Raw genomic sequence first — 18,061 nt, 5'->3', positions numbered from 1 at the left:
TCACCCCTTCACTTCGACTTGGATTTGATACTTTTATAAATTGCTCCTAATTTTGATGACGCGAGGGGCAATAAAGACATTATATTATAGGTCTGTTCATCAAAATTTTACAGCTAGATATTTTATTATGGTTTTTTTTTCTTGTACTTATTGGGTATATGATTACTTTTATGAATTGTACGTCACAGCCTTTCCTTACTTTAAAAATCAAACCACCGATATCTTGGCGCTCCCGGCTCTGACCAATCCGCGCGGTCTTGGAATCCTCGACGAACGGGAATTATTCCGTGCAGAGTTATTTTACCCCACGTTTCCACGAAAATGACCCTTACGTCCTCCGCATAAGGTCTCGTCAGAGTAAAAACAACTGAACGCTAGTCTGTTGACTCGCGCCTGGCATTGAAATATAATTGGGCTATTATGTGATCAGGCGTCCATCGCGCCGGCCAGGGCCTGCTGTATGACGAGCTGCTGCGCGCTGATAAGCTTCTTCAGCTCTCTCACCTCCTGGGTTAGCTGGCGCACGCTCTCCGAGGTCTCGTCCAGGCGCGCCTGCAGGCTGCCCAGCCCCGACGAGTACCCGTATTCTCTGTAGCTCGAGTCGTTGTTGTTCTCGTATTTCTTGAAGCACAAGTACGCGCCCGTCGTCGAGCCGTTGGAGGATATCGTGTGGCCGTACTGTTTCCGCATCTTCGCGATATCGTATGCGGCCATCATTATGTCGCGAGGAAGCCGTTTCTCACTAGGGTTTAAAGGTTTCACGCTGAGAACCACGCGGTACGCCTGCGGAGATACCAGAGCCGAGGAGTGCAAGATTTTCAGCAGACACTTCGGCAGGTAGCCGTTAAATAGGGCTAATTCCATGTACGAAATTAATTTGGTCTGCCGCACGAGCTTCGACAGTCCGGCGGTTTTCCTCAACCCCTGAATGTCGTGGACGGCGATGCCGACGAGCAGATTCATCAGAACTACGGTGACGAACATCAGGAATAGAACGTAGGTTATTTGCGCCGAGAATTCTAGGAGCACGGGCGGATCGTTCCCATCCGGCTCGTTTAGGAGAAGATCTAAATTGAGCTCGCCGATCATCATCGTCAGCACCGTGATGAAACCCATGAATGGGTTCGCGAACGAGGACGAGTCGGGGAATATCACGCAGAAGCTGATCGTGAACCCGATGAGGATGCACGAGTACGCCATCAGCAGCTTCGCGAACTCCTTCTGGACCTTCTGATACATCGCCACGTACGTGCCGAACACCGGCAGCTGGCCGATCATCATCATCAGGTTAGTCCAGCCGGCGAGCACCGCGAACGCGCCCACGTGGTTCTGCCACGTGTAGGTGATGTTGGTGTAGATATATGAGATCAGGAACACGCTCACAATGACGAACCACTCTATGATGTTCTCCGACTGCATCAGATACTGCCTCACCGTGGAGTAGCCGGCGATGCCGTACACCTTGCGGAATATCTCGAATATCGTGATCGCGGCGAGCACGACCCACTGCATCTCGATGACAAACGGGTTCTTCCGCAGCAGGTCGCCGAGGATGGACTGCTTCTGGCACAGCTCCTGCTCCTGGATGGTCTCCTCCATGTCCTTGCTGCCGTTATAGCAGTTGTGCGCCAGTGCCGTCAGCACGTACAGCGTGAGGCAGAGCACGAATATGAAGCTCAGGAAGAGCCGCGCCACGTAGTACTTGCGGATCTTCTCCCACTTGATGTAGAGGAAGGCCGAGCACAGCGGGTGCAGCAGGACCTCCTTCTGCCCCTCGTCCACGAACGTGTTGAGGTAGCTGATCTCGCGTGGGTAGCAGTGCTGCAGGATGCTCCGAAAGTCCAGCTCAAGCTCCACCTCCCTGCTGCTCGTCTGCGAGTGGTGCAGCGTGATCGCGCAGTCGAGCTTCCGCGTGATCATCGCGAGCGACGCGGGCGTCTTGCGGGCGATCACGTTGAGCGCCGAGTTGCCCTTCTTAGAGCGCGTCGTGACGTCGGCGCCGTGGTAGATGAGCGTCTCGACGCAGGCGGACAGACCGTCCAGCGCGGCGAGGTGCAGCGGCGTAAAGCCGTACTCGTCCTTCTGGTTCACGTTCGCGCCCCAGCTGATCAGCGTCTCGATGATGTCGCACGCGCTATCCGACTTGCCGACCGCGGCGTGCAGCGGCGTCCGCTTGTCGAAGTCCATCGCGTTGGGCTCGGCGTTGCCCTTCCGTAGCAGCGACTCGACGCACTCGAGGCTGGCCGACCGTGCGGCGAGGTGCAGCGCCGTGAAACCGCGGTGGTTCTTCAGGCCGGCGTCGGCGCCCCGTGCCAGGAGCAGGTCGACGCACTCCGCGAAGCCCCCGTCAGCGGCCAGGTGGAGCGCGGTCGACTCCCGGTCGCCGACCCTCGTCCGGACGTTGGGGTCCGCCCCGGGAGTCTCCAGCAGGATCTTGAGGCATCGGATCATGCCCAGGTCGGCCGCGAGGTGAATCGCGTTGGTGCCGCCGGGCTCGATCCGGTCGACGCCGACGCCGTGCGCGATAAACAGCTCGAGACACTCGACGGCGTCGGCGCGCACGGCGCAGTGCAGCAGCCCGCCCTCGCAGTTCACGTACTTCACGACCGCGTGGACGGACGCACCGCGGCTGATCAGCAGATTGGCCACTTGCACGGAGTTCCCGAACGCGGCGCAATGGAGCGGCGCGAAGCAGCGCGGCGTGTAGTCGGGGTCGACGCCGGCGGCCAGCAGGTAGGCGGCACATTCGAGCGAGCCGCTGAAGGCCGCGGCGTGCAGCGGGGACAGCCCCAGCGCGTCGTGGTGCAGTGGGTCCGCGCCCGCCTCCACCAGCGGTGGCAGGAACGCGGCCAGCTCGAGGAAGGCGGCCCAGAACAGGCACACGTTGCGCTCGGCGTCGGTGGCGGCGGCCGCGGCACCGGGCAGCGCTTCGGCCGTGATGACGCCGGACTCCAGCTCGTCCAGCAGGCGCAGGCGGCCGCCCACGGCCCGCATCTGCTCGTAGGCACTCTGACGCAGCGAGTCGGCGCAGATGTGCGTGGTGAGGTCGAGCGGCGGCTCCTCGAAGCTGTCGTACATGTTGGGGGCGCTCTCGGCGGGCGGCGAGGAGCCGGCCAGCACGTACTCCAGGTGCCCAGTGGAGGGGTAGGCGCGCTCCAGGGACTCCGCGTCAGCGGGCGGCGGGCCCGGGGGCCGCGCCCCCATGTCGCGCTCGCGGGGGGCGCGGGCCCACCGCTTGGGGAGCAGACTGCGCGGTGCGGGCATGCGGCCGGCCGGACACGGACTGCCATTGTCCGCCAATTGCGTTCATGTACATGAATCGCGCACCTTTAAAATTGGAGACCGTTTACACTTTACACAGTGTCGCCGGTTTTTCGACGTAACTAGTTGGACCTACGATAGGAATACGATAAAATATTTATACGTCACGTTTTGATATGGTAATATCTACAACTAGCTGACCCGGCAGACGTTGTCCTGTCTTAACGATGATTAATTCCTGAGAGTCAAAGTATCCCCATATCAAATTTCATCAAAATAGATTGAATAGTTTAGGCGCAAATCATAAAAGTATATTGTGCAGTAACCGTACATTTTTCCGAGACAAAATGTATCCTTTGTTCGGCTTCGGGACTCAAGGTATCTCTATGCCAAATTTCAGCAAAATCGGTCGGGCCGTTTACGCGTGATGTCGTGACCACGCGAATAATGGATTCATTTTTATTATAATATACTGAATATAATATCTAAGATTACAGTTTTTAATATTTAAGCTACTGTAGTTAATTTATACAACCTGTTGAACCATCTTCCAAGACCGAACTAAAAACGCAGCGACCGCGAGCGCACCGCACGTGATTCATTGCGCAGTCTCCTCAACAGCAATCAACTGGTATTAACAATGGCCGGCCGTGGTCGGCGCGAGGAGGGATCAAGTGTTTTTGTTGGATCTGCCAGTTGTGACATCACAGCTTTGTTCAAAACATAAACATAATTGCACTCATTGTTGCAGATATTTATAATTGAGATTATAGAGGATAGTCTAGGTAATTAATCATACAAATCTAGATAAATCAATGTCAAAACTCAAACGTTTCCTTGACTATAGGTCGTTGCACAAGCAAATATTCATTCGTGAAAAAAATAGATTAGATAGCGGGTTTACATAGGATTTTATTACTGAAATATCAAGTGTGACTGTTACTGGAATTCACTAGAATGCAATTTATTTCAATGGCCGTTTAAATTACTAAAGTCTAAACTAATCGCGCTGGATTGGTTTACTGGATTGGAATAATGCAAACTGGCCGCTATGAAGGAAATATCGTTACACAATGTTAAACATCTTCTTCGATTTCTTATTGCACCTTTTCAAAAAAAATTTTTCTTCGGAAGTTCTTTGAAATGTTCGGAATACACCATAAGTTTTTTAAATTTTAAAATTAATATTTATTACCTTTAAAAAAATAATCAGTGTGACGTGCTCGGTTTTGAAGCCACGCGCGCTACCTAAAAATGCCTCGCGGAGGCTTACTTTCAGCGTTACATTAAAATTATAAATAATAGAGATAGAATTCCGGGAGTTGAGATTTTTTAATGGAAATTTCCTCTTCTTTAAGAATCTTTTTTTTTTTTAATTTCTTAAATGTTAATAGTTTCGAAATTTTTAACAAAAAACATAATACCTAAGTACCTTTTTTTTGCAACCTAATTTGCTTATAACTTTTGCAATTTATTGTGTGCTAATACACGCTTCCGATACATTTTTCTAGACGTCTTCCCGAATCTAATGAGCTATCGCACGTATTTTTATGACCCTTATCTCTATATTTCGCCATTCTCAACTTATCGCTTAGACTATAAGTACGTTTTAGGTACATAACAAATTGAAATTGTTTTGTGACAGTGTTGAAAGTAGCTCTATAAAGTATGGCTGAAAAATTTTGCTATTAAGTAAAATGTAGCTAACTATTCTGTAAATGTGGCTAGATCTAGCTAAAAATTGGCTTAAGTGGCAACATTGTAATCCTGATTTGTAATATGTGCTGTAACTAGGGTTCGGTCTTTGGCGTTTTTAAACCCCCGTACTAATAAAAAGATCCACGCTGTCTATTCCGATGTTTTATATTGCTCGGTCCTTGTTTGTCAAGCGACTTTTCTAAGGTATCAGAAAAAGACAAAGACTAATAATCACGTCTGTATACACAGTATTTTTATCATGTAGTACTTAGTAGTTTTATTTAGACGACATTCCGCGACGAAGAATTTTGTTCAATTTGTCAATGACGTGTTTCCGGTGTTAGTTGTTACTTACCATTAGGTGATTTAGCTTATTTGTCCACTGCCAAAATAGATTTCGCGAATTCACGTTCCATTTCACTTAATCTAATCCCATTGTTCGGTTGTACAAAACTAATGTACTACATTCGCTCTTATGTCCATGGGAATAAAGCCCAAAATTGGTACACCGGATATATTGACGATAGTACTGTATCGAATTAGATGACGTCACCGTCACACCTCATATGCCATCATTGTACAAAATGTAGATTGCCCAAAGTTTTTCAAGCTTGAATTTCTGGGAAAATGAACCTTATCACATTGCCATAATGGTTATGTTAATAGCAAAATAAATGAATGGATTTTCAAGGCCGTGGGAACTACAGATTATTGCATTATGCAGTTCGTTAAATCCGAATTAGTCCGATTCGTTTTTCCTGTTAGGTGAGGTTTTGTTAGCTGACTTCTGAAAAGTCGGTTACTGTACGTAGGTATAATATTAATAGCATAATATAATTATAATAAATAGTACTTATAAAATTGTCATGTTGAAACTGTTGAAATGTATTACAATATATTATAGGTAAGTAGTGGCGTAGATGGTAAGTGGTTTCAATTGTTATGTATATTTTGCTTCACAAACATTACACATACACTGCTGAATGTCTGAAATGACACTGAAAATGCTCGCCGCTGCGCTGCCATTTCGGTGTGACCAGGGCTGTAGCTAAAATCAGATTTGAGGTAGGGCAGCATTGGTTACAGGTAGGGCGGAAGTAAAAAAAAATCATAATTGATTGATTTTCTTGGGTTTTTGGTATTTTTAAGGTAGGGCATTATGATTTTAAGGTAGAGCATTGCCCCACGATGCCCCCCCCTAGCTACGGCCGTGGGTGTGACACCGCACACCGAGTGGAACATTAACCACTTAAATGCTACGAATAATAAAAACTAAGGAAAAGTAACCCGTCAAAAAACATGCTCCACAATACTTGTCAAAAAAGTGTACCTTAGGTACACATTTCAAAAAATTTGCAATATTTAGGTGACCTTGAGCGGTACTAGGCTGACGTTACATGACAGATCAAAAGGAACCAAATTTAAAACGGTAATAGTATGGGAGTTACGATTCCTTAGTTTCTAGTATTCGTAGCTTAAATGTAATTAGTTCAAAATTTTGACATAAGACCCATACATTATCTGTCAAACTCTTCATTAAATTGCAGCTTACTGCTTAATCATATTAAATGTCTCTGAGTACGGTCTGTAGTAAGCTGAGCCACATTTAAAAATACCAGGCACTGTAGGGTACCTACGCTACAGAGCTACGCCTGAGTGATTTCCTTTTTGGTGTTAAGGCTAATGCCTTAACACCAATTACACTACCTACCATTCAATTTAAATTTATTACTTAGCACATTTTGTTGTAATTCTTAATTTTTGTTACAAACAATTGTGACAAAAAATTTAATATTTTAACCTCTCCTAGTATCTTTAAGGTCACATCACACATATCAACTCGGAAAGGGATCGGCACCGTATCGCCTCGAGCCGTTCAATATTGTTTGTATGAAACTCCCTACTGCAACGCACACTAAGCGGAACCGTAACGTAATCGCCTCGCCTCGGAACAGGCTCCGAACCGGGATGCGACGCGTGGTCAACTAGCAGTCCCCGCGCTTACGGCTCGTCGTCCACCCGCTTACGGTTCGTCGTCCCCGTACTCAAGCTTACGTTTCTTCGTCCACTCTTGCCCCTTTTCCCTTCCCCGAGCCGTAAGCGAGGCGTCGCCTAGCCGTAGCCGAGTTGAGTACAAGCGCTACTGATACACCTTGGTTACGTGCATAAGTTAGGTTGACGCCTGGTTGACGGCGAGGCTCGAGGCGATACGGTGACGATCCCTTTCCGAGTCGATATGTGTGCTGTGACCCTTATCTGGGGGCACGGGAGTGCTCCCGCCAAGATGAGCCAAGCGAAGCGCGCAAGGGCACTACCTACCTTTTCTCGAAACGTTTCGTCGTATTTTTGAACCCTCGTAACTTTGGTTTGAATAATGCCAGATAGTTGAAATTTTTAAGATATAATGACATGGGTATAGTTATTAAATGCGTAAAGTTTGAATATCGTAGCTATTATACTTTAGATTTTATAGGTGTCCAAAAACCCACAATTTGGTCACTGACTCACCGATCATCAAAACTGTTAGGGTACTTCATGAAGTCTTAGAAAGCTGAAATTTGGTATGTGACTTATTATTAGTATCGAAACAACAAAAAAATTATCAAACCCAACTTTACCTATATCCGTACCATGATAGAGCAAAATTAGGTAAAAATTTGTGTTTTTTGTATGGGGGCCCCTTAATTTTTTATTTTATTTTAATATTATTATTAAATATTAAAGTAGACATATAACTAAGGACTTCGAGAAAAATTCAAGTACCTACCTGTTGCCATTATTGATGTAGAGCAAAAAAGGCTAAAAAAAAAGTCAAAATCGGTGGCTTGGCCATTTTGTTATTCGTCAGGCCTTAATATACCGTAAGGCCAGGCCACCGATTTTGACTAATGTGTAGAGTTTTTAGATTCTCCTCGTGCGGCTGACACATTATATTATTATCAAGTATTTTAGAGTAAAATTAAGGTTTTTAGATTTAGGGCTGAGAATGTAAGGTTAGTAACTTAGCTCTACATGAGATCTCACTACTTTTTGACACGACAAACTATAATATTAATATGTTCTCATCTTGGCAACATTTTTACATGAAAATGTTTTTGGTGGGATTGTAAAATATACACAAGTAGCTTAGGAAAAATCCAGTGTAAAGAAATGTCCAGTGACAATAAAATATCAATATGTTTCATAAAATTTAATTAATATACAAGTAGTATACGTACAATGTACAATTTTAACATAATTACACAAAAACTGTTCCCGCATAATATTAGATTCACATAACAATCGTTAGTGTGATGTAGAAAACACAATATATTACATTAAAATAAACATTTTTGGGATACATTTTCTAATCTAGTGTACTAATTAAAGCTAACCAACTAACACATAAATTATCGAATATTTACAAAATTATACAAAAGATCTAACGGTGAAGGGGTTTAGACGGATGGCACAACGGTTAGTTCGAAGTATTCTAACGAAAAACGACGGTGATACTTAATATAGTCAGAGTTAGTAAATAAGAATAGGAGCTACACGTATAAGTCAGATCATAACGCAAAACGACGCGGCGCGCATTTTTGAGCAATCAAAATTGACTTCTATTCACTAGTCAATAATACACGTTTCAGTATACGCAGGATACAGCTGGCAATACTTAAGTTCAATTTTGATTTAAAAAATTTAGCATCGCGTCGATTTTGGTGTGACTGACCCTAGGATGATAAACAAAAGCGTGCAATGTTGGCCTCAGACTGGCTGAGGCCACAGACGTTTTCGTGCGGGTTGATGATGATTAATGGAGTCATCAAAATAGGTTGCTTGTCTTATAAAGATATTTGATGGGTCCTTAAAAAGAGAGAACACAACATTCGCAATGTCACTCGGGTTTAGTCACAATGGACAATTAAGAAAGTAGATATTTCTTTGAAAAGGTCACTAAATATAATTTTTTAAAACATATTTAAAATTGTGTTTAGAAGTGATTCCTTATCTAAATTGTTGTCTGTGATCCACTCTTGAATATTTGGTGTACAATAAACAATCGTATAAAAACACTTATGAATACATTACCACCTTTTTTGGGGTCGATTTATTAGGTATTTTTTAAAATTAATTGTCATAATTTTGGTTCAGTCGAATGCTGTTTTAAGTGCATATGCAATAATAAAAATATGCAACAATCTCGCTTTTTTTGGCAATCACTTTTCACCATTAAGTTTTAACTTTTTGTACAGATCAAGATATTTATAATAGCCCAGTATTTGCTGTCATAAGTTGAATATTAGGACGTGTGTTAAATCTTCACATAGTTTGGGGCTTCAAAAAATTTGGGGGCTTAACTCAGTGGAATACTTAGAGCTATCATGTAACTGCACACTTTTAAAGGTCCCTTCAACGGAGCCTCTTAAATTTTTGATACTAGCTACGCCACTGCATAAAACAGAGAAGTAGCTACGCCACTACACAGCAGAGTATTTACTGTCATCGTCAGCGGAATAACAATGATGGCGTGACGTCTGTTCCGTCAGACGCGGACGTCGGCGCCTCCCACTTCGATAGCCCCCGCCCCTCAAAGTTTTCATATTGTCCCTCAAAATATTGATATGCTTTAAAATATACACGGGACCCGTCCCAGCTGTACGTTTTTACAAGGCTACGTTTGCCCATCAAAGTTTCTACCAGACTACGTCATTATACAGCAGAGTATTTGCTGCCGTCGTCAGCGGAATAACAGTGATGGCAGTGCAGTCTGTTACGTCGGACGCGGACGTCGGCGCCCGCGCGGCCGTCGCCGAGCGCGGCGCCGCACACCGCGCACCGGAAACACCACACGTGGTAGCACAGGGATAGAGATTCGATTATCATGGCGGCGCCGCGACCTGGAATGTTAAATAAAGAATTACTATTATCCACACATTTACTGCGTGAAATTTTAATGGTTGTTTTCCCGCAGTAAATTTTTTCTCAGTAGTACAATAGATTTGTGAAGTTTATTCAAATCATAAATAAATTCGGTCGGGTCATAGCCGCTCGCGCCTGTCGGCATAAAGTTGCCATAGTACGTTATACAAAGTATTTTTTATTTTCAAACAATAACATTCATGATTCGATAGTACTACTATAGGTAAATCGTTCTGCCGCGAGAAAACAACTACTAAAAGGTCACGTCGTATATCTATAGATCTTTAGCATCCTGTTTAATATCCATCCATACTAATTTTGTGAATACGAAAGTGTGTCAGACTGTTACCTCTTCTAGCCCAAACCGCTGAGACGATTTTTCTGAAATTTGGCATGGAGATACTCCCGGTAAAGGACATAGGATAGCGAACCAACGGCACGCGTGGCACGTGACATAAAATTTGGAGCACGCTACTGGTCACAATTTCACAAAACTAGTATCGATATTATTTTACCAACAATAAAGGTTATAGATCCACCTCTGCATGGTGAGCTGTAAATTGAGAAAATTTTGAAGTACCTACCCACCGAATTACAAAAAAAAAATTGAATGGCACGTTTATGACTTCTTCAGTAAAGGGCACGTTGATACGAAAGGGTCGCCGTCCCTGTTCTAGTCTGGACGCTTTTAAGCATTCGTGTACTAACCCACAAAAATTACGTATTGAGTTATGAATGCAGTTATGTTCTGTAGATGATTTATAACAAGACTGCATTCAAAATTTAACAACAAAAAAAATTGCGGGTTAGGACACTAATGCTTCACAGCTACCATCTATAGGAGATAAATTATAATAATTTGCTTATAACCAGACGATTCTTACCAAGCTCCTCGCCACAGTGGCTGCACTTCCTCTTGCCGCTGACGCTGAGCAGCTTGTCGTCCCGGGGCTCCACTCTCGGGGGCTCCGCCCTTGGGAGATCCGCCCTCGGCTCCATGCGAGGGAGCTCCGGTCGCGGGGGCTCCATGCGCGCCGTGCGACGATCGGGGGTACTGAACAATAAATGTTTTTGATTAGAACTAAAAACAATTGTTTAGAAAAATATTAATCTTGAAAGTATATTTTCATATACATACCTATCTACAGTTTTATAAGTACAGAAAATGAACGAATTGCTGGTTAGCCAAGTTTTGGGCAACTAGTCTGTTATAATCAAACCCCTGATGAAAATATTTATACAATAGATACGGTTAACAATGTATTATACTTGTTTATTAAGCGATTTTTTGCAATGAAATGAAAATGTTTTATTTCTAAGTTGGTTAAAAATTAACACTGAGACCTAGCACCGGTGACAACAAATAATAAACAGACAAGGAGCAAATCAAACAATCTATGTACATGTGTCAATAATTAATGTACAGTACTCCCAAATTAATAATGCGCATGAAAATCTTCGCTAATTGTCGTAATCATGGAAACACCCGAATCTATGAAACGTAAGAGCCCCAAACAATGCTTTTGCATTTTGCACCTTGTTCTAATAGAAGAAAATATCATAATAGAGTCGGTACTCGGTACTCGGTGACTGTCGCGGGTCCGTCAATTGTCTCTATTTTTGGCGCATGCGCCACAAAACCTTTTATTGTGCATGTCCACATGATGTCATGCCATGGCAATGCCACCAATAAGTTGCTTATATTTAGTTTACGGTCAAGTCGTAAACAGTTGGCGTTGCCATGTCATGACATGATTTGAACATGCGCTATAAAATGTTTTGTGGCATCGTCTTCCAACGCTCGGTAAATACGACCGTTGCCGAACAATGACGAAAATTTCTATGCGCATTATCACTTTTGGAGCACTGTATATCTTTTTTTTTTATGAATTAAGGGGGCAAACGAGCAAACGGGTCACCTGATGGAAAGCAACTTTCGTCGCCCATGGACACTCGCAGCATCGGAAGAGCTGCATGTGCGTTGCCGGCCTTTTAAGAGGGAATAGGGTAATAGGGGAGGGTAGGGAAGGGAAGGGAATAGGGGAGGGTAGGAAAGGGAATAGGGTAGGGGATTAGGCCTCCGGTAAACTCACTCACTCGGCGAAACACAGCGCAAGCGCTGTTTCACGCCGGTTTTCTGTGAGAACGTGGTATTTCTCCGGTCGAGCCGGCCCGTTCGTGCCGAAGCATGGCTCTCCCACGTATATCTTAGGCCTTTATTACAACTGCCAAGTAGAGTGGCGAGACAGAGGTATAACAAGGCCCTAAGGGTTGCTCAGGCCGCAACGCGACGCCTAGATGCATTTCTAAATTTATATGGATTTGACAGATACGCAAGATGTCTTACGCAATTGAAATCTGTCAAATCCATACAAATTTATGCTGCGCCGCGCCTCGCCTCGTCGCGTTGCGGTTGAATTATGCGTTAGGGCCCTTATGCATTGTTTAGATACTTTTACTAGAATATATTAGACTACTGTCTTATATCTGTGTTTAAGTCTATCATGCTTAGTACCTGTTATATTGTTGTGCGTCGTGGTATGAGTTTCTGTTGACCCTCATCTTGTTACGTTGCTCCTGTATACGACGCTGTTCCGCCTCCTGAAACATTGATGAAATGTATTTAGTACAAGAAAATGATAATAGATGGCACTGTTTGCAAGTTTAATGTTAATTATAATTTGGTCTAAAAAAGAGAGTGCGATATTTTTTTGTGGGTTTAATTTTAGATTTTCTTAATCAGTTTAAACGCAAATCAGTTAATAGAAATACTCAACCTGCTTATGAATATTATTACATGGTATTAAGTCTGAAATTATAATTATAATAAGATTTATTTAGCAGACGGCTTTATCCAAGTAGTAGATAAATGAACAACAATATTGTGTAATTAATACTTTCGTAGCATAGATATTAGAACACTTTAATTATTATTAGTCAACCATGATGTGTCTAATAAATATATAATTAAAGAAAATACAAGACCAATAATAATATACAAACAACCTTAAATAATAATAATCATTAGTGTCAGAGTATTCTGTCTTTTTTTTTTATAAAATAAGGGGGCAAACGAGCAAACGGGTCACCTGATGGAAAGCAACTTCCATCGCCCATGGACACTCGCAGCATCAGAAGAGCTGCAAGTGCGTTGCCGACCTTTTAAGAGGGAATAGGGTAATAGGGGAGGGTAGGGAAGGGAAGGGAAGGGAATAGTTGAGGGTAGGGAAGGGAATAGGGTAGGGGTTAGGGGATTGGGCCTCCGGTAAACTCACTCACTCGGCGAAACACAGCGCAAGCGCTGTTTCACGCCGGTTTTCTGTGAGAACGTGGTATTTATCCGGTCGAGCCGGCCCATTCGTGCCGAAGCATGTCTCTCCCACGTATAGATACGTGATACTGTCTACTCTGATATTGATATACACAACACGTCACTTGGATAATGTGTGGCAAGTACACACCTGTATGAGCCAATGTTGGTTGTAGTTCTGTGGGCGGTGCGGCGCGCGTTGCAGCCACTCCGCGCCCGATATGAGCCGTGACGACGGCGCCGCGGACAACGCCTGAAAATATTATATTTTTACTAGCTGTCCCGGCAAACGTTGTTTTGCCATATAAAGTATTTCGAACATATTATTATATTGAAGTGATAAAATACCACCATGGCAACGTCCATCGCTATCACAGCGATGGACGTTGCTCGACGCGCGCGTGATCATGCACAAACAGTTTCGAGTTGTAATAATTTACTACTATTTATTTAACAAATGCACTTATCAATATATAAAAAGTAGCCAGTAGCCGATTCTCAGACCTACTGAATATGCATATAAAATTTAGTAAAAATCAGTAAAGCCGTTTCGGAGGAGTACGGTAACTAACATTGTTAGTTACCGTACTCCTCCTTCCTTCCGTCCTTGACAGCGTAAAACTTTGAAGGTTTGAAGGACAATGCAAACAATATCTGGCAATAACGAGCAACTGATACTATAGTCAAAATGGAGAAACGAGGCGAAGCTAGGCGACCGCCCAGGGCACCGGACAAAGATGGGCGCCTATGGTGCCCTTTTTTTATTACTACGCAAAACGCCCAGGGCACTGGTAGTGCTAAAACCGGCACTAACTCCAGAGGCAATCGCGTTTTATATAAAAAACGAAGAAATATGCAAACTTTAACGGAGGGTCAATGACTCGAATAAGTAACAACACTAGCTGTTTGGCCGAGCTTTGCTCGGTATCCGATGAAAATGACATTTTCTAGAAATGATTCCTAGCTAGATAGATCGATTTATCGCCCCCGAAACCCCCTATATTCTAAATTTCATGAAAATCGTTGGAGCCGATTCCGAGATTCCAATTATATATATATATATATATATATATATATATATATACAAGAATTGCTCGTTTAAATATATAAGATATTGTGTACCTGGAGCGTATGCCTTGACATAGGGTGATAATGGTCGCTCCTCTGTCGAGCGGCGGGCGGCGCGGGGGGCGCGGGGACAGAGGGCGCCACGTTCACGTAGTCCGCTGAAGATACGCGACTGCTTCTGTAATGTTATAAGTAGATTACCATATTGTATTTAATAAATCCTCACTCTATAATATTATTAATATGTATTATAAATGGTAAAGTGTGTCTGTCTGTCCGTTACCTCTTCACGCCCAAACCGCTGAACCGATTTAGCTGAAACTTCTTATGGTCTATACAGTTACATTGAGTCCCGGGAAAGGACATAGGATACTTTTCATCCCGGAGAAATGTACGGTTCCCACACAATAAACTAATTTTGGTGTAACGGAGTTGCGGGCGTCATCTACATAGTTGATTCATAAGTAGATTGCGTAGCTAGGTAATTTGGTCGGGTTATGTCAACTGAAACTTTTAACTAACATTATCTGATATATGATGAAATCTATACTAATATTATAACTGGGAAGTTTGTTTGTTTGTTTGTTTGAACGCGCTAATCTCAGGAACCACTGGTCCGATTTGAAAAATTCTTTTACTGTTGTATAGCCCATTTATCGAGGAAGGCTATAGGCTATATTTTATCACGCTAAGTATAATAGGAGCGAAGAAATAGAGGAAAATGTGGAAAAAACGGGGGAAAATTATTTGAAAGGGCTTATTTGAACGCGCAAATCTCAGGAACTACTGGTCCGATTTGAAAAATTCTTTTAGTGTTAGATATCTCATTGATCGAGAAAGGTTATGAGCTATATTTTATCACGCTAAGACTAATAGGAGCGAAGAAATAGAGGAAAATGTGGAAAAAACGGGGAAATTATATGAAAGGGCCTATTTGAACGCGCTCATCTCAGGAACTGCTTATCCGATTTGAAAAATAATTTCAATGTTAGATAGCCCATTCATCGAGGTAGGCTATAGGCTATATTTTATCACGCTAAGACTTATAGGAGCGAAGAAATAGATGAAAATGTGGAAAAAACGGGGGAAATTATATGAAATTGCTTATTATATTATGAACTACTGGAGCAATTTTTATGTTATTTGGCAAACATGAAGAATAGAACACGTCAAGGGACATAGGCTATTTTTTGCTGCAAAATGTACGGTTGCGTGAAATTCCTAAATTACGCAAGCGAAGCGAATATATAATAAAATCGTAGGAAAGTCAATCTGTATATTGAATATTTTTGTACAATAATTAATACTTGGGATGTGATCTACTATGGTAACGCGGACGAAGTCGCGGGCAACAGCTAGTTACTTATAAGTCAATTTGTCCTGGCGACACAGTACTTTTATGGGAATGTGTGGGGGCTAGTACCCGTTAAAAGCTACTTTAGTGGGCTTTTGATTAGCTCACGATCGCTTGCATGCAATATAATGTATTAACTATATAGGTCAAACATTTAAACACCTGTTGAACAGTTGATTAGAAAAAAATTCAGTACAGGGTCTCAAAATAACTGTTCAATAGATGTTTAAATCTTTTGTGGTAAGACCGTAAGTATCTAATATTATATTTTATATTAAACTTAAGTTTTCCACACGCACGCATTACCTTTGCGTGCGTGCGTGCGACAAACTATCGATGGATCGATAAACAAATTTTTACTTCGTGACCGGACTAAAAAAATATAATATTCACCTCATTAACATCTCTCTCTCCACGGAATCCCGGCTCCTAGGCTTGGGAGGTAAAATCGGCTGAGGGGGCCTGATCGGCTTCGGCTGCGGCTTCTCGTACAGCACCTTTCGGCTCTCCTCCACGCCGAAGTGGCTCTGAATGTGCTCCTCGGAGACAAACGGCTTCCGCTTATTCTCATCCAAGATTGGCTTTTGGACGGAGAAGTTCTCGCTTAGAAGAAGATTGGGCATCGAATGCCTATACTCCGGGTTCTTCTGCGTCCTCTGTTCTGGCACGGAGGAGATATCCTGGACGGACTTCTGGATGATTCTGTTCTGGTCTCGAAGAAGATTCTCCCTCTGTCTCTTCAATTCCTCTTGCTCGAGTTGCAGTAGTTCTCTCTCCAGACGTAAAACCTCCTATTGTTGGAATGTTAAAGTTGTTGAGTCAGCAAGTGTTAAGTGTAATCAGTGTGTTAATAAGCAACAATTATCGGCTGTTATAATCTTTACAGTGGCAAATCTAGCGGACAAAACAGATAAGGTGTATTAGAAATGAGATAAACCTTACTAACAAAGGTATCAACGCTGTGTATAGTTGTTCATTCTCTCCTTGGCTGATAAGTTAAAAAAACTCGCTTAAGGACGCTATCACAAAAATTATTACAAAAATTAGCAGGTCAGTACGAATATCGACGTTAAGGACATTAAAATAACATTCAATATCAGCGCGCCTTGTACAGTGGCGGTTACGACGCTCGAGCTCGCCACGTTCTTGGTAGGGCGAAAATGTATGAAGAAATTTGAGAGCGTTTCTTATTTTTCTTATAAATGGAAATGTTATTTATTTTTATATAAAATATTAAGCTATTCGTATTTCGTACAAGGGACTAAATAAGCAACAATTTTTTTGTATATTTATTTTCCTTAGTTCAGTGTATTTAGCTATAATGGTACCTAATCAAACCCAATTTTTTTAATATTTTGCGATTATTGTGATGGTTAAAACGTTTTTATGTGAAAATTTTGTATGCGGCTATAAAAATGTTATGTCTACACCATAAAATTTTGTGGAGATGAATATATTATCTTTCATTTGTAACCAAAATATCCTCGCAGTGTGACTCCTAATTCTTTAAAATAGTACCTGAAAATCGCTGATATTTGTGAAAAATGTGATAGCGTCCTTAACAGACAAAGAAAAAACATTGTCTAACTATATCTGTAATGTGAACATACACAGGCATACTTTTTATTAGTAGGTAAATGGTTAGATGTTCAAAATGTATGTAAACTTTCAAAGTATACTTAGATTTATAATTTCAGTCAGTAAAGTTGTTATTCACTTGGTCCTGGTTAGTACACAGAGTTTAGCTTGCTACTGGCTGAGATTAAAAATCTTATGCATTCTCAAACGCTGCTTAAATTAAGAGGCAGTTTAGTCACTTAAGCGAAGACTCGAGGAGCCTCATTAGACCTACAAGCATATTTTGGCGGCTAGATACATCGTTATGAAAGAGAAACAGCCCCCTTAGACAAAGTGTCTTTCGTTAAAAACGATGACGAAATTCGTTATCAAAATGTATGCGGTTTGTCATAAGTCATCGCTAAATGACATTTCGCTTTCGAAGACTATGGAGTGTAGATGGAGGAGAACTATCTCTGTAGACTGTATGTAAAAAGTGTCCGCTGAAATGCGTTAAATTAGGGTAGCGCTACAGTAGCAACAGGGTAAATTTTAAATCATTTAGCAGCTTTTATTTCAGCTATTTTAGGTTATATTTTTCAAAATATATTGGTATTAACCCAGTAATTCTGTGACTCGGCTATTCGGCTTACTTCAATTTATGTCGCATGACAAAATGTCGCCAACGGCTACATTCATTCCATACCCTTTGCTGCAGCTAGCGCCACTCTTGGAGGATTTTTCAACTGTTATTTACTGCGTACAGCTGGACACTTTGTCAAATATCCCCCATATAAGATAGTTCTCCTCCATCTACAGTTCATATCGAAGACTATAATGTCGAATCCCATACATTTTGATAACGACTTTCGTCATCGTTTTTAACGAAAGGGACTTTGGCTACGGCCCCA

General features: G+C 42.5%; 2 protein-coding genes across 5 annotated transcripts in view; both read right to left on the bottom strand.

The window, feature by feature from the left end:
• On the bottom strand, positions 1-3,305 carry LOC121736277 (transient receptor potential channel pyrexia). The gene has a single exon (XM_042127369.1). It carries the CDS (start codon positions 3,262-3,264, stop codon positions 427-429), a length of 2,838 nt encoding a protein of 945 aa, XP_041983303.1. The 5' UTR covers positions 3,265-3,305; the 3' UTR covers positions 1-426.
• A 4,832-nt stretch (positions 3,306-8,137) lies between these two features.
• Positions 8,138-18,061, bottom strand: part of LOC121736273 (LIM domain only protein 7) — a 174,359-nt gene continuing 164,435 nt past the window's right edge. For 3 of the 4 annotated variants that reach the window (XM_042127365.1, XM_042127366.1, XM_042127364.1), the window contains 6 exons: positions 15,987-16,384; positions 14,294-14,417; positions 13,323-13,424; positions 12,377-12,462; positions 10,746-10,915; positions 8,138-9,839 (listed from right to left, as the gene is read on the bottom strand). In XM_042127365.1, the coding sequence (XP_041983299.1) occupies positions 9,652-9,839; positions 10,746-10,915; positions 12,377-12,462; positions 13,323-13,424; positions 14,294-14,417; positions 15,987-16,384 (1,068 nt within the window). In that variant the 3' untranslated portion in view covers positions 8,138-9,651. The remainder of the gene's footprint in view (positions 9,840-10,745; positions 10,916-12,376; positions 12,463-13,322; positions 13,425-14,293; positions 14,418-15,986; positions 16,385-18,061) is intronic. The other variant, XM_042127363.1, reaches the window with a different exon arrangement.

Source organism: Aricia agestis, chromosome 18 (genome assembly GCF_905147365.1).
Source record: "Aricia agestis chromosome 18, ilAriAges1.1, whole genome shotgun sequence".
NCBI classification, from domain to species: Eukaryota; Metazoa; Arthropoda; class Insecta; order Lepidoptera; family Lycaenidae; genus Aricia; species Aricia agestis.
This window is presented reverse-complemented; position numbering and strand designations above follow the sequence as displayed.